The sequence below is a fragment of the Natrix helvetica genome, assembly GCF_964273705.1.
Source record: "Natrix helvetica genome assembly, chromosome: 3".
NCBI lineage: Eukaryota > Metazoa > Chordata > Lepidosauria > Squamata > Natricidae > Natrix > Natrix helvetica.
This window is the reverse complement of record NC_138549.1, coordinates 70,016,931-70,034,073: the sequence shown is the minus strand read 5'-3', so window position 1 is coordinate 70,034,073 and position 17,143 is coordinate 70,016,931. Positions and strand designations below refer to the sequence as shown.

General features: G+C 37.5%; 1 protein-coding gene across 1 annotated transcript in view; it reads right to left on the bottom strand.

Annotated features, from left to right (window-relative positions):
- Positions 1-17,143, bottom strand: part of HMCN1 (hemicentin 1) — a gene marked incomplete at its 5' end in the record, with an annotated part of 236,014 nt that overhangs the window by 24,616 nt on the left and 194,255 nt on the right. The window contains 16 exons of the mRNA XM_081947388.1: positions 3-173; positions 457-627; positions 1,595-1,765; positions 2,422-2,592; positions 3,003-3,173; positions 4,454-4,723; positions 6,982-7,063; positions 7,705-7,895; positions 8,305-8,439; positions 10,292-10,505; positions 11,394-11,575; positions 13,021-13,290; positions 13,784-13,918; positions 14,864-15,001; positions 15,514-15,621; positions 16,356-16,520. Coding sequence (XP_081803514.1) covers positions 3-173; positions 457-627; positions 1,595-1,765; positions 2,422-2,592; positions 3,003-3,173; positions 4,454-4,723; positions 6,982-7,063; positions 7,705-7,895; positions 8,305-8,439; positions 10,292-10,505; positions 11,394-11,575; positions 13,021-13,290; positions 13,784-13,918; positions 14,864-15,001; positions 15,514-15,621; positions 16,356-16,520 — 2,745 coding nt within the window. The remainder of the gene's footprint in view (positions 1-2; positions 174-456; positions 628-1,594; positions 1,766-2,421; positions 2,593-3,002; positions 3,174-4,453; positions 4,724-6,981; positions 7,064-7,704; positions 7,896-8,304; positions 8,440-10,291; positions 10,506-11,393; positions 11,576-13,020; positions 13,291-13,783; positions 13,919-14,863; positions 15,002-15,513; positions 15,622-16,355; positions 16,521-17,143) is intronic.

The window sequence follows — 17,143 nt, the reverse complement described above, 5'->3', positions numbered from 1 at the left end:
ACCAGGACACAGCTCAGCATGGCACCTCTGAGTCTGTGTATCAGCCCCTGCACAGGCTCTTCCTCCATTAAGTGGGTGAGGATTGTCACAAGTCCGATATCTTCTCATTTGGCCACTATTACATGTTCGACTGCAAGTCCCCCAGTTGCTCCATGGGCTCCAGTTTCCATGTCCTTTGGAAACAGGATATTTTTCAAATCAGTATTTTTTTTATACTGAAAGGCACAGCAGTTAATAACAATAAGAAAAATGTAACAATTGTGCGTTTATTGTCAGCCTATTGTTAAATAAAGACAAGGGAACACTTTTGGAAATAACTATGTTGAAATCACTCCTCTGCCCTCCTACCTGGAATGTAACATTATAGCTCTTCTGGACAAGACTCCAATCCAGTTTTTAATCACCTACAAGATGAAATATTTCTCAGTATACATCAAATTGGCCCTGTGCACTTACTGGGGCAGAGGTCAACGTTGCAAAAGTCAACCTGGAGATTGTTCCCTTCACATCTGAGTCCACCATTCTCTGGGGGTGGGTCTGAGCAATCTCTTGTTCTCTGTTGGGTACCACCTCCACAGGACATAGTGCAGGCACTCCAGCTAGACCAGGAAGTCCATTTTCCATTTACTAGTTAAATGAAAAGAGGCATCCTTTACATACACCGACATAAACATTTAAATCAGAAATAGCAAATGTAATTGCTGTGCAAATTCTGTGTAACTAAATCTGATGCCTAAGAAATCTACACATTAGAGCAGCTGATTAAGGAGCCAATGCCGTATTACAGACTAACTCATTGCTCACTGCCAGGAGTTCACTTCTCACTGACACAAGGTTGACTAAGTCTTCCATCCTTCTGAGGTTGGTAAAATGTGGACCCAGATTGTGGGGGGCAATATGCAGGCTCTGTAAACCACTTTTGAAAAGCACTATAAAGCAGTATCTAAGTCTAAGACAGCTATTGCTATTAAGTTCCAAGCCGTATTTAAGAATATGAATATTCTCTATATGAAGGAAGACTCACCCTCCTTCATCTTACAAAATCAAACTTTGCATTTGTCATAGGCTGGCTGCTACTACTTTGGCTGACTTCCTCATCTATAAGCTCAACTGTTAACTGAGAGCCAAGTACTGCTATTAAAGAATATGGAGGAGAGAAATTAGAACTCTCTTTGTTCATTAATTTATTACCTGAGCACATCCCCAGAGGTTTATTTAAAGAGCTTACATGCTAAATTTTCCCTTTCCTTCCCTCTTCATTCATAAAATCAATTTAGCCAAACTTCCCTTCATTTCTGTCTCACCCTATATTTAGAATACACTACATTTAAATGAGAGCCAGTTTAGTGTAGTGGTTAAAGCATCTGGCTAAAAACTGCAAGATCATGAATTCTAGTTCCACCTTAAGTACAAAGCCATCTGGGTGACTTTGGCCTAGTAGTGTCTTTCCCTCTCTCCTAGGAAGGAAGCCATGGCAAACTGCTTCCAAAAAGTCCTTGCCAAGAAAAATGCGAGAATCGGATGTACAGAATGGGGGGAAAAATAAGTACTTTCTATAAACTAAGATGAAAAACAAAATCTATTTATAACTTACCTGGACAATTTCTCTCATTGCAAACCTGCATCTGTACGTCAGGCCCCTCACAGGAAGAACCATCAAATGATGGAGGAGGATTATTGCACAGCCTTATTCTGTTCTGAGTACCTTTGCCACATGTCTCACTGCAAGGTCCCCATGATAACCAGGAACTCCAGGCACCATTAACTAGAAGCAAAGAAAGTTAGTCCAAAAAGAAACTGTAGAAAGGAGAAGAAAAATACAAATTGGAATGGATGATAGTGACATATGTGTGAAGGCCATTTGCACAATGGATTTTTTTTTTTGGTCCTCTGATTCTCTCCAGAAGCCTATCAGAGGATTCCAAGAATTTTGCAACATATTTGAAGAAGAAAACTGCCTAAACAAGGGCATTTTGAGCTACCACTCCTATTATTTCTCGTACAATGTAAGAGGGAATCAAAGAAAAAATATAAAGGCAGACATGATTTTTTTTTAATGACCACAAACTTTGGATCTAACCATTTTACTTTTGCTTTTCTAAGAGGAAGTTTTTAATTTTATAAATGTATTAACTCCATTCAGCACTTTTCAGAACAGAAATGCTCGTGGCAGTTTACAATCTAGTATCTAAAAAAATTAAATTAAGAAGAGCAATCCCAAATGAATCTCAAAGCAGATTATGGAAACATTGTAGTAGAGTAAAATCTCCTTGAAATCTTAATTTTCCTTCTTCTTAAAATCACTTCCAGTGTTTACTTTGGATACAACAAATAGATATGTTTAAAAATGATTCATTGACGGGGGAAAAAATCACATCTCAGAAAGAAAAGGAAATGTATGTCAAGCACATCATTTCTCACCTGGGCAGGGCCTTATGTTGCACACCATTGACTCTACTGCATTGCCTTCACAAGGTCTTCCTCTGTGTTGAGCTGGAGGGTTGCTGCAACTTCTGGTTCTGGTTTTGTTGCCTTGCCCACAGGTTTTAGAGCATTCTTCCCAAGTTCCCCAGTCTGACCAGCTTCCATCCACTAAATAGCATTCACAATTTATTTGCAGTTACTCATATGCACTGAAATGATTGATAACTTCATATTTACAATAATAAAAGGTTCGATGGCCTGGTGGTAGAGATTAAATAGCAACATTGACCATTTTTTCAGTATATCCTTAGTACGTCCTCTTGATCAAATCAAAGAAACTAAACGTAGTTGTGATTGCCAAGTTTGTGAATTTGGAAGAAAGTTCCAAGGACACAAGTGGAATTTCATTTAAATAACATCGGCATCAAGAATGAATGCTAAGAGATAACACAATTATTCATGAGTAATAAAATAATTAATTGCACTGAATCATGGTGGAAGTATCTCCTAAGCATTTATGGTGTCAGTTTCAGATTTATAAGATAATCAATGTGAATAAACAAAAGATGAGCATTTACCTGGACACAATTTGCTCTGACAGATGCGTATTTCATAGTCAGGCCCCATACAGCTTTGTCCACCATTAGCAGGAAAGGGATTGTTGCATAGACGAATCCTCTTTTGGACACTTGGGCCACATGTTACACTACATGGTTGCCAGTCAAGCCATTGAGAAAACCCACCATGCACTGCAATGGAACAAATTGCATTAATTTAGACAATACTCCTTTTAGAACCTATACACACATGTTATTGACTTCAGTCTTTAAAAAAACCAAGAGGTTGACCTGTAGACTACTGGTCTACAACAATTTTGTTATGACTTATGACAATATTGAATAAAGACTTGGCTGGAAGTGATTCAGAAGAATTAGCAATTGTTGTTCTTGGCTTCTGAGAAATCAGGAAAACTCACCTTTTCATGATCCTATCACAAACTAAAAATGGCCTATAGGCTTGCCTCTAATCTCTGAAGATATTATTCTATCTACATAATTAAAATAGTCGAACTAATGGATGGATTAAAGTATGCCTCCTAACTTCCTTTTATTAATGTTTTGAAAAGGCTGATAAGATAGGAAGCAAGTTAAAAACAAATGGTCATAAATAATACTTTATATATCAAGAACAAAAAAAGAGAGAAAATAATGGCATGAGTAATATTTTGGTATACATTTATTTGTTATAGAATTCATTCCATAGATTCTGATCAGTTCACAATCTGACATTCTTTATTTCCTCTTTCACCACTTCGAGTGTTAACAGATCACAATATGACATAGTAATAACTGGCAGCCTAGTTCACCACTAACCTTCAAAAGGCCGGAATATCTGCAAATGTGTTCTGCAGCATTGGAGAAACCATACCAAAGTCTAGCCTCCAAGTCCAGGTTTTTTCTACTTCTAGGGAAAGCATTGGAACCTTAAGTACCCCCAGTCTCAATGCCATCAAAGAATGGGTAGAATCATTTTGAAGGATTCAGCCTTCAATCCGACATTATTCTGTTTCTTAAGCTTCTAATAATTGAGGTACACTTTAATAAAAATTGGTGGAACTGTTCACTCTTATTCTTCACTCTTTACTCTTAAATTTTCAATAATTTGTTTCTAGAGCATGCAGAAAGAAGAATGGCATGTCTTTAGAAACCATACCTTGTGAATAACATATACTGTATATCCCTTACTTCCCATGAAAGTTGAATTTAAAGACTAATGCAGAGATGTAAAATCAATCTTTTCCAGTAAGTACAAATTTAGATCTTATATGAGATTTTCAGGTTTCAATTAATATTATTTCTAAAACCACAGAACAGTTCTCCCTTCTGACAGGAGAATGTCTTAGTAGAAAACTTTACTGAGCAAGAGATATAAATATAGGGACATATCTGTATTGCTTTTCTATTTAAAAATACAGATTGATTAACTACAAAGGGCTTCTCATTAAGCTAATTCGAGCCTCAATACTAACCCTGGACAATGAACGGCACTTTGACAAGGACAGAACCCATGAGGTTCCTAGCTACACATTCATATTCAGAAGTATCCTCTTTACGAGCAACTGCAATACGCAGGGAGCCATTCGTCAAAACGGTCATTCGGTCTTGATTCAGAAGAGGCCGGCCTTGACGAGACCATTCAATAGTTGGATGAGGTTCTCCTTCTGCTTGGCAGTTCAGCGCTGCTGTGGTTCCAGCGTCAACAATGATCTCTACTGGTTCAGTTTTAATAACAGGTGCACCTAAGAGGAACAAAATATTCCTGAATTGGCTGAGATACTGTGATAAATCAATAACAGCAGAGCTCTCTCCTTTTTAACACTTTCCCGTAGTCTGTTCAATGCTATAATGCAACACTACTTCCATTTCTCTTATTTAAATAATTATGTAGTTTACACAAATCCATTTACTGCCCTATTTTCATTTTTTAATGGTCGTAAGTGGCAGGCATTTTTGCTATTATATCAAATCTAACCTGAGGCAAGTGAGAGGCTGTGAGTAAGGGGTGGGCAATCCATAGCTTGTACCTTGCAACCTTTTTATGCCTCAAAAGCCTCCAGGGATTACTTTGCAAAATATTCAGTAGCAAATTTCTGAATGTTGGAAGCTATTTTCTGTTTTTACCGATGGGAAACAAATAAAATAAAGTGTGACTAAATCAGGAAAGAAAGAGAAAACCTTAACATGAGAATGATAGAAAAACAGTCAATCCAACCGAGTGACCCACCGCTCAAAATATTCACCTGTGCTATGAAAAAATAAGGCTGGAGAGGACATACAATACACTGTCACATTATTCTTGATGTAATATTCAGAAATGGGTATATAGTCTCCTACTCAGCACAAAATTGAAGAGAGCTTTTCAAGTGCTCCATACAACTATTTGACCATCTTAAGATATATTTTAAAACTCAAAGGAAAAGCCCAGTTCTTTCAATTGTCTGTGCTGTATCTTGTCTCTTTCACCAAGGGAAAATGTTTCAGCATGCCCTGAGCATTCTTTCAAAAATGGGAATCATTTCCACAGCTTATCTTCCATCTCCACCATTAACTGTTCATTGGGGAAACCATTATGCTGCCATAATAAAAGTAGGCACATGATTTTTCTCCAAGCATAATGGTGTTCAAAGCAAGATTAATACAGTATACTAAGAAGCAATAAAAATTTCAGGAATATTAAAGCTGGGCAAATAAATTTATTGCTGATCTGAATAATATCTATTATGTTTATTCTTAAATCCTTTGTATTCTACTTCTTATCCAGTTGTGTATTTATAGAATGTTGTATATTTCTCATGATATATTTTATTGTATGAACAAAAGTATCTAGAATAGAATAACAGAGTTGGAAGGGACCTTGGAGGTCTTCTAATCCAGCCCCTGCTTAGGCAGGAAACCCTACACCACTTCAGACAAATGGTTATCCAATTTCTTCTTAGAAACGTCCAGTGTTGGAGCATTTACAACTTCTGGAGGCAAGTTGTTCCACTGATTAATTGTTCTAACTGTCAGGAAATTTCTCCTTAGTTCTAAATTGCTTCTCTCCTTGATTAGTTTCCACCCATTGCTTCTTGTCCTTCCCTCAGGTGCTTTGGAGAATAGCTTGACACCCTCTTCTTTGTGGCATCTGCTATCATATCACCCCTATTATACCCATCTAACCCTCTGGTAATTCCTCATAAAATAAAATAAAAAGCATGATAATCCTTGAAATTCTTAATTGGATGCCTCCTCATACCAAACTAAGAAAATCTGCACAGGAGTAGGTGTGTTTATATAGTCATATTTGTTCAAGTTTTCTTTAAAATAGGCAAAATATCTTATACTTGCTTACTCAAAAATGAACATCATTGGAATCTATAGGACTTATCCCAGATTATGTAACACTGAGGCAAATAACAATATTTTCTCTCAATACATTCCTTATCCAAATCATTTTGGAAAAAAATAAACATTTTAAACTCTTTTTTTAAATCAATAAGTAGACTGCAGTGTTTAGTAAACTGGAAAGCAGTAATATTCTGAACCACAGAATTGGGTCAGTTCCAGTTAGATGCCCCCAAAACCCGTATTCTTCAAATAAGCTAAGTGAAAATTTCCTCATTTGCAAACTCTCTATTTCAATTTGATGCCATCCAGGTGTTTGACTAAGAATTCCCGAATCTCCAGACCCATTTGAAGGCCCTGAGGCTATGGAAACCTACTCCTTGACAAGAAGGAGATGAAGGAAGTGAAATCTGAAAGCAAATTCATGTTAGAAAATATATTGTTTGAGATTTATTTATGAAGTTGACTATGGGTCATTGACATGATACTGCATCATTAATTCATCTCTTGTTCAGATTCTAAAACTGAAGGGGAAGTGAGTTGGAGAGAATGTGTGTTAAATAAAGAATTCCGTTTGCTTGGAAGCTACTAACATTTACAAGTACAGCAGATACACCTGGATACACATTTCATAACTCTTAGGAAATTGTAGGAATAGGGGTCTGTAACTTACTATGTAATGTAAGAGTGACATGGTGTTCAACTACACCAGCATCATTTGTTGCTATACATATATATTCTGCAGCATCTTCATTCTGAAAAAAACACAGGTGATTTGTTCAGTCTGGGACTGACTATTTTAAACAATATCTTATAGATTTGCAGATGTAGGATTTAAGTGAAATTATTCATTGCAGACAAATATTTCTAATTATTTCATGATATGATATAACTTAGCTAAATAATATTTTTTTTAGTATGTGGATTTTATTAAAAGAAATCCACATGTTTACATATGATCCAATTTCCAATTTTAGAGTGTGCCAATATGGAGGCATAGCCTAACTGGTCAGAAATAAAATAAAGATATTTATAATACTATGCTACTTGGGATTTCTCTCCACATGTGCTGCAAATATGCCTCCCATAATTCCCAGCCATAATTCCCATCTTTTGCCCTGCATTGGCAGTTGTAATTCTATTGTATCTAGGAAAGGTTAGGAAAATCTGGAATTATACACACATATGCATGCAAAAATATTTTAGAATATATGAATATAAGGAAAAGAGCATCTGCAGCAATTACAAAAAAGAAAAGGTTCAAGTTGAATTGATATCCCTTAACAGTGTCATAAAAATAAGTGGGATGATCACAGCAAGACACCTTGCTGGTACGAGATGGATACTATCGTGTTTAATTAAATCCAATGGTTGCATTAGTTCAGTGCTAACTCACTACTGTGCCATGGATGGCAAGGGATCCATTGCTAAGTTGCCTGATTCGATTGCTGATCAAAGTGCCAACTCCTTTTCTGCTCCACTGAATAGTTGGAGGAGGGTCTCCTGTGACTTCACAGTTGAGAACAGCATTGCCACCCAAGGGTTCAATCCAATTGGAATTATAATCTCCCATGAATACCGGAGGTTCTGAATTTCAAAATAATAAGTATAAGCAACTAAATAGAAAACAAAAGTCTGAAGAAACTTGAAACTCACAATATTGAGGAAATGCTATGTGGATCTGATCCATAAGTATATGTAATAATTGAGTGAGATTTAGCCATCATAATTTTCTAGGCATTTCTGCTATTTTTGCATTGAATCATTTGCATAGTAAGACAATTTGTTAATTACAATATGCACCCAATTTTATTTGAACCCAAATTGGAAACAGAAATTTTCATTCCACCTATCGATCATAATTAAATGCTTTATTTTTGTAAGCTGAATATTTTTATTGCCATTATTCCTCCATGCCACCCATTATATTGTAGTTAGATGCAATATGAAAGCAGAAAACTGTGAAACAAGCCCAAAACTTATCAGCAATACACACCTTTAACATAAACAGATCCAAGAGCCTTGATAGAACCAACTAGGTTTTCTGCCAGACACACATAGGTTCCTGAGTCTTCCTTAGACACTCTTTCAATAACAAGTTTACTCAATCCATTTACTCCATCATATTGTGCTAACCGAACAAGAGAAGTTGAAAAAAATAAACCAACATAAATTAAAACATCTTTGTAAAATTTATTTTATTCATTAAAAGATGTTTTAAAGACATATTGAATATTTCCTATAATTGACTTTGCTTTGCAGCAAAAAGCAAAAAACAAAATTTGGGGACAAAAGGGGAAGCCATATTGTCTTCTTGTCTCATGTTCTGCTCCCAATGCAGCTAATCCTCAACTTACAACTACAATGGAGCCCAAAATGTCTGTTGCTAAGCAAGACAGTTTTTAAGTGAGTTTTGCCACATTTTATGACCTTTGTTGCCCCCAACGTTGGGGGAATCACTGCAGCTGTTAAGTTAGGAACACGGTTGTTAATTGAATCTGGCTTCCCCACTGATTTTGCTTGTCAGAAGGTGACGACAGGTGACCACCTGGACCTGGGATGCTGCAACTATCATAAATATATGCTATTTGCCAAGCATCCAAATCAGGGGTGGCCTACTGGGGGTTCGCAAGGGTTCGGGAGAACCTCTAGCTAAGTTTCTGTGCAGTTTTGAGAACCCCCGAATCCCACTCCTGGCTGGCCCCGCCCACCCTGCCTTCCCCCTCCCAGGAGTCCCCACAGGGCCCATTTTGGATGCAGCTAAGTGCAGGGCCTGCACGGAACTCAGGGAGGGTGAAAAACGGGCCTACCGGAAGTTCAGGAAAACTGGAAATGGGCTTGTTTTTGGCCTCCAGAGGCTCGAGGAAAGCCTCTGGAGCCCGGGGAGAGCAAAAAGGCACCCCTTTCATAGTGCAGGAGGCTAACGCCCACCCAGCAACTGGGCACAAAACCCCTTGCTAAAATTTTTGAAGCCACCCGAATATTGATCACGTGACTATGGGAATGTTGCAAGAGTTGTAATTGGGGAAAAACAGTCGTAAGTTGCTTTTTCAGTGATGTTGTAATGTCAAACAGTCACTAAAGAAATGGTTTTAAGTTAAGGACTACCTGTAAATGTTTTATTATAGAACTTTCTGCTGATTGTTTTTCAGCTGCTGAACTCCTTTCAGACCAATGTGTCTCTAAACAAAACCATATTTAGGAAACTAAGGCATTTGGTAGCTAGAGTTAAGGTGGTGTTTAATGGTTTTAAGTATTTGATAGGTATTTGATGTTTTAGTAATACATTTTATAGCTGGGGATTAAAGTAAAAGAATTGTATTTCTCTAGTCCCAAAACTACAGGTTAAACCTAAAAAATAATATACACAAACAAAGCATATGACCCAGTACCAAAGCACTAATGATGTTAGCCAGGTTGGTAATAAAACTTCTGTAACAAAGCCAACAAGTTCAGACACACCAAGGACCTCACAGTTCAATTCTGAGCTACAAATATTATCTTCTATCAGTACCAGAAATAAATGTTTTTTTACAGACACTAGGGATTCCTCATGGCTTCCCTCCTTAGCTCATCAGGACAACTTATTTTGCAAATCACATTGTTCACAAAGGAAGGAAGGAAGGAAGGAAGGGAGGGAGGGAGGGAGGGAGGGAGGGAGGGAGGAAGGAAGGAAGGAAGGAAGGAAGGAAGGAAGGAAGGATCAGAACAGAAATTAAACCTTGATTTGCTTCCCACATCCTTTCTACTCTGTTATTGCCGAGTTGAGCTGAGTTGGTTGAATCAAATTGGTTCAATGTGCTCTCGTACAATTACATGTACATTCTATATAGTGTATTTCAGATTTGCAGATGGTAAACAGAAAACCAAAGGCTATCTTTACAGTGTGTACGTGGGTGGGGATGCTTTTCAATCTGAAAGAACGTGTCTCTACATCTAATTTTACAGCCTCCCTTTTACTATAGTTTTCTGGATTAACTCACCTGGGATAATATTATTGTTAAATGTCCATTTAATGTTGGGTACAGGAACTCCTGTTGCTTTGCAAGTTAATTGCAATTGTTCTCCTTTGTTTAAAGCTACATCTCCAGGGAGTTCAATAAAAGCTGGGAGCACATAAACTGTTAAACTGACAGTATGGGTGTCTTCACCAGCCACATTGCTAGCAATACAGGTGTAGCTCCCAGAATCTTCCGGCTAAATAGAGAAGGAAAACAATTCCATATTCATAGTACATATTAAACAAAAAGCAAAATCCCCAAAAATATAATAGCTATTTGTACTATGGGGAGAACCTCAGAAACACTTTTAATAATATTTAGTCCTGTACAAGTTTGATGACCTAGACAATAAAGGCAGTCCTTATCCTCACTATCATCTTTCCTAAGCATGCTGTTCAGAATAGAATAACAGAGTTGGAAGGGACCTTGGAGCCCCCTGCTTAGGCAGGAAACCCAACACCACTTCAAGACAAAGGTTATCCAATCTCTTCTTAAAAACTTCCAGTGTTGGAGCATTCATAACTTCTGGAGGCAAGTTGTTCCACTGATTAGTTATTCTAACCGTCAGGAAATTTCACCTTAGTTCTAAGTTGCTTCTCTCCTTGATTAGTTTCCACCCATTGCTTCTTGTCCTACCCTCAGGTGCTTTGCAGAATAGCTCGACTCCCTCTTCTTCTTCAGTCCCAGCAACCATTCTTTATATGTTTTAGCCCCCAGTTCCATAATCATCTTTATTGCTCTTCTCTGCACTCTTTCTAGAGTCTCAGCGGTGGTTAGAGTGCAGTATTGCAGGCTACTTCTGCTGATCACCAGCTGCCAGCAGTTTGGCAGATACAGTAAAATCTCACTAGGCTCAAGGTTGACTCAGCCTTCCATTCTTCTGAGGTGGGTACAATGAGAACCCAGATTGTTGGGGGCAATAGGCTGACTTTGTAAACCGCTTAGAGAGGGCTGTAAAGCACTGTGAAGTGGTATATAAGTCTAAGTGCTATTGCTATTTTTACATCATAGTGACCAAAACTCGATGCAGTATTCCAAATGTGGCCTTACCAAAGCATTATAAAGTGGTTTAATTGAGGCTTACCTTAGCATTCTCTATAATGAAGTCTTCATATGGTTCAGATCTGTGCTTAGCTAAAGGGCTTGTGTCACCTTTCCTCCAGGTCACTGATGGTGCTGGCATTCCATCAGCAACACAAGACAGAACTGCTCGTGAATTTTCAACCACCGTGTAGTGGTTTTCAGTTGCATGGATCTTTGGTGGAACTGTAAGAAGTATTTTTTAAAACAAAGAAACAATTAGTTTTATTAAAATTAGGCATTTTATACTGTACTTTATGCATATGGATGTGAACATGTATTATCACAAAAGAGTCTTCAACATCTTTTAGGAGATATTTGTACAGATGGTGACTGAGAATGATTTGTTTAATTTGAAGAAAGCAAAACTGTTGGAAATGCTGGCTAAACATTCTAGGCATTTTAGTCCAATTCATCTGGAGGGCTAAAGAAGGCTGAGATATAGCCCAGTTTTCTACAGAAATATGAGAGAAGATATCACAACACTGGGAAAAATGTAATTTTAATAGGGAAATTTGGGAACTAGTAAACATTTGCCAACAAACCCTTAAATTATGTAGGCAATAATATTAGCTTGAGTTCATCAGTATGCAGAGTTCAGAGATCTCACTTAGTATTCTGCCAGAAATAAAGAATTCCCCCCTTTTATAATATACTAAAATATAGGTTTTAATTTTAACATTATTGTGTTTAGAGGAAATATTCCAGTGCGCTTTATATTAATGATCTTTTTTTTAAAAAAAAAAATCTACTATAACATTAATTTTTCCACTATTCCTACACTTGTTTGGAAGTGGGAGAAACGTGCAGATGACCAAGATGGGATGGGATGTTACTCAAGAAAGCAAGCCTACCAGTCTTGGCTCCTGCAAGGAGACTGATGGAATCGAAGGGCTAATTGGTTTGTATAAATATTCAAATATTTGGTCTAAGCATTGCATGTCTTGATTGGTGTAGGACTCTTAAGTAGCAGTCTTTCTCGTCCTTTTCAGGGTTAAACTGAGTTCTGGATTAAGTCCAGGCAATTAGCTAATACAGCATTGTGTGTTTTCTATCCTATTGGCACAGGACTAGGTATAATGTCTTGAGTGAAGCTGCTCTTAGGCAAGTGTTGGTAGGTTGTTGTTGTTTTTATCTGCAGATGGAAAACGGCTTTTGAGCTACATTGCATACCTATGGATATACTATGCCACTGGTTAGATGCTGAATTCTAATTGAAGATCTTTACATTTCAGATGACTGTCATTGCAGTCATCAGACATCAGTGGAGTAGGTTACTGCCGTTGGTCATTGTTGCTGGTGGTTTAGAGGCAGGAATATTCTGATCTTTCCTTTCTTAGCTATGTAAGCACAAAATGCGTTAAAGGTGCATCCATCTCTAACTGATCCTATCCTATTTTTCTGCAGATTTGTTTTTATAGGGTGATTTATAGGGTGATTTGGTTAAATATACATCACACCAGAGTTCCACTCATTATTTTCGTGGTAAGTTTAATACTGCAATAGCCTGTTCATTAAAGTGATAATTATATGTTTATCTGTGGAATGAAAAATTAAAAGCTTCCCAGCATTTTGACTTCTTCAATATTTAATAAATAAATTCAAGTTTCCCAGGTTTTAATTTTACTTACCAAGGACAGTGAGTTCTGTACTGGAATTGCTAGATCCAGCCACATTAGTAGCATTGCAAGTATAATGTCCAGTATCCATAGGCTGAACAAAGGCAATCTGCAAACCTCCTGTGCTGAGAACCCTTCGCCTCATGGACTCTGTGATTATCTGTCCATTGTTTTGCCAGGCAATCACAGGAGATGGGTAGCCATCGGCTTCACACATCAGAGTGACAGGTTTATCCACAACAGCCACATATTCTTGGGGATGTGGTTTGATAACTGGAGGGACTGAAAAGCCATTGCTCAATTGAATTTTTGTTTGCATTTTAATTCAGAGGCAAAAAACAACAACCCTTAAACAACTTTACATATATACAAGTATATATATCACATACACTTTTATGTATACATTTTCCCTCAAATTGACCTATTTGAAATGTCATTTTATTCCTGGCAAACCATTTTAAATATCTGATGTTTTCAAGGAATAGGTTAGAGACCTTGTAGTCCAAGTCCCCATATTTAAAGATTTCCTTGGCCTGGTATCCAGCTGAGAGTCAATATTAGATTAGTAGCCTATTCTATGTGATGACTGTTTATTTTTCAGTATGATCAGCTGAGCCATAGCCCCCCCCCCCCTTTCCTTCATTAGCTTTTAAAATGATACATCTCTTTGGAACAGTTTCTAACCAAGGTTCAGTGAAAAGCACCTTGACATTGTGTGTGGCGTTTTCTATGAGGGCATCAAATAACAAAGTTGTGGGCTAGGTACAAAACTTACCTTGAACTTTTAATTTGATCTTCCCAAGGGCAGTGCCTGATGGATTCTGAGCAACACACATGTAAGTTCCAGCATCTTCAATAGCAGCTTTAGCAATCTGAAGATTGCCATTGGGAAGCACTGTGTACCTATTTCCTAAAATACATATAGAGTGTTCTAGATAAGTCAGAAAGAAGGATCAGGTTAAATTCTAAACAACATATCTATTCGGAATCAGAGAAGGAAATAAATTTTGAATAGGAAGACATATTGACAATTTTCATATGTATGTATGTATGTATGTATGTATGTATGTATGTATGTATGTATGTATGAAGTTTACAACCCCTGGTATGCCCAAATATGGGAGGAAGCATACTGCTTCCTTTCTCTGTGTATCGTCTCATCCCAAGAAACCATCCAGACAGAAAGCCATTATTTTTAATGTTGTCTTTGTTATTTGTGTTGCGTTTGCGTTTGTATATATATATGATAAGGGAGGCAGAGAAGGAAATTAATTTTGAATTATATGTATGTATGTATGTATGTATGTATGTATGTATGTATGTATGTATGTGTGTGTGTGTGTGTGTATATATATATAGTAGAAAACATTCTAGTAAACTGATGCTTTATCTACTATGGTGGCCAGATAGAGGAGGAATTCAAAACATGTCCATAATTTACAGAAATTCCTCTGGCTCAGCAAAGTTATATAGCCCCAGGGGTAGGTTGCTCCCAGTTTGGCCGAACAGGTAATGGAATTCAGGCCTGTGTCACAGAACCGGCAGCAACCCAGGCCTGTCACGCCCCCAAACTGGTTCCTACCGCCATTTTGGTTTGTAGTGACTGAGTATGTGCAGTTCAATGTAAATTGTTATGCACATGCATGAAGAACAATTTACATTGAACAGTGCATGTGTGCGTGAGTGAAGTGAGCATGTGCTTTGCATGCGGGTTGCGAACCGGTAGTAAAACCAGCAGCAACTCACTCCTGCCTATCCAATGTTGTAGAATACAGAATGTAGTACAGATTCCCTTTCAATTACATGTTGCTTATTGCTCTGAAGGAAATTGAAAATTATGATCAAAACATAGTACCTGTTGTAATAACACTGACCCCTTCCTTCTGCCATGATATTACAGGATGAGGCGTGCCTAATGCTTCACAAGGCAGGAGAACTGGGTTATTCAGAATAACATCTAATGCTCCGGGTTGCACTCGTATTGTTGGTGGTTCTAACAGGAGCACAAAAAAAGAGCTAGTTAATGACTAAAAAACCCTCCTTATTGCTTTCTCCATAGAAATCATTTTTCAGGGTTAAAAAAATAGTGAGTGGTTCTACCAGACTGAAACCATTAAATTATAAATTGCAAAACATAACTACCCAACATTCCACAACCAGCAATATTTCAAGGATTTAATATTAAGTTAAAATTATAAGCTAAGAGCCGATCTGAAAAATGTAGTCACAGTATTTTAGGTGGGAGAATTTTCCTCTGTAATATAGACAGCTGGAAATCAGGAGAAAGCTTTAATTAAGAATTATGTCTTTGATATGTTTATTTATAAACTTTGATGGGCTTTTACATGGAAGGAATAAAGAATACCCATGCAGTTTGGTAGTACAGATCTGCTAGGGCCATACCATTTCCTATTCTGAAGGTGTTGAAAGCTCTTAGTTTTATGGTTGTCTGGGAAAAAAAAATATCTATGAATAAGATAAGAAACATACAAGTTCCCACCTCACCCTGAACATGAAGGGTGATGTGTTTATAGGCAGAGCCAGCAGCATTCCATGCAGTGCAAGTATATTTTCCTGCATGGTCCAATTGAGCAGCACTTATATCAATAGCACCTAAAAAGAAGAAATGAAAGACTTCCATTGATTACGCTAAACAGTGATTTATGACCATTGGCAATTCTCAGGCAGTTTCGATACAATTCCAGGAAAAATAAAACCAGTGGAAGCTTTCTAAATCAATGTTTAGAGCAATGGTTCCAACCTCTTTTTTGGCCATGCCCCACCTAAGCATCTCTAAAATCCTGATGCCCCCCCCCCCCCCAATGACATATTATTCTTATTTTACTCAAAAAATACTCTACTCATGCGGAGGAAGCCTAAAAGGCCATTAACTTGGTTTAAACAAGGTTCAAATTGCCCCCATTAAAAATCAAATCCCTCTCCCCCCCCCCCCGTGGGACATGGACCCATGTTTGGAACCACTGGTTTAGAGTCTGAAACATGAAATAGAAAATTGATGTTTTTTAATCTTCTCTATTACATCTAAATTGAAAGATTTTATACTACATCACCACTACCGTACATTTGTACAGCATAAAAGCTATCATAATTCCAAGATGAGGATCATCACAGACTGGCAATGATTGGATATATCAAGAGTTCAGCTATTGCTGCAGAACTTGAGTGAAATATGTTCCTGACAAAACATTTTATGCAGCAGGCAAGAGCAGCAAAACTTTTAACTCTCCGTTTCCCTCGACGTTTTTCCCCCCTCTTCATTACAACATCTCATCACCATCACAACACATCTCTGTTCTGCTATATACTGTTTTCACGGCATGCACAACCTGAAGACAGTATTCTCCAGCCATTTCCTCGAGAAGAAATCTTTATTCCATTCTTGGTCCAAAGAATTGAAGGCACTGGAACACCTGATGCTGTGCAGGGGATGATTATGGGGGAGGACTTGGTTACTAATAGATCTGTAACTTCATCTGCTATGGATGGTGGCACTAATGTAAATAAAGACAAATATTGGTATTAATCATCTGTATTGTGATGGTGTTTCCTTGAATGACCTACAATTGCCAGAACACTAAAGAATATATCATATTACAATACTAAAGTATTTGTATTTGAATAAGCTTATAGTTTCTACTTGAATAGAAAAACATACGGATCTCCTTGCTTCTTTTTTAAATGCAAAATGATTTTAAAAAAACATATTGACTAAAATATGTGATACAAACAAAGCAGATATTAAAATAATACAAAGATCTGCCATACAATGTCTTATGGAATTATATTGTTTGGATGGATTTTCACTCTGTGTAAAAGAAAAGATTTGCAGCAGAATGGATTCGCAAATCCCATAGTCCAGCTTTCCATTTAACAATCCTTATGTCAGGCTGCAGTTATATTCCTTTTAGGATTTTTGGCCTGCCACACTCTCTCTTATTTTCCTATACTGTTTCATTAGGGTAGTAATTGGGAGGGGGAATAGAAAGGAGTAGAATTGTGGAATGTATTATTGTCATTCCTTTCTAGAAGCCAAGGTCATCTTTTGTCTCTGCACCTCTGCACCTGACCGGAATCAGCTTGGTGGAGATGCCAGCATGGCCGAAGAAGATTGGAC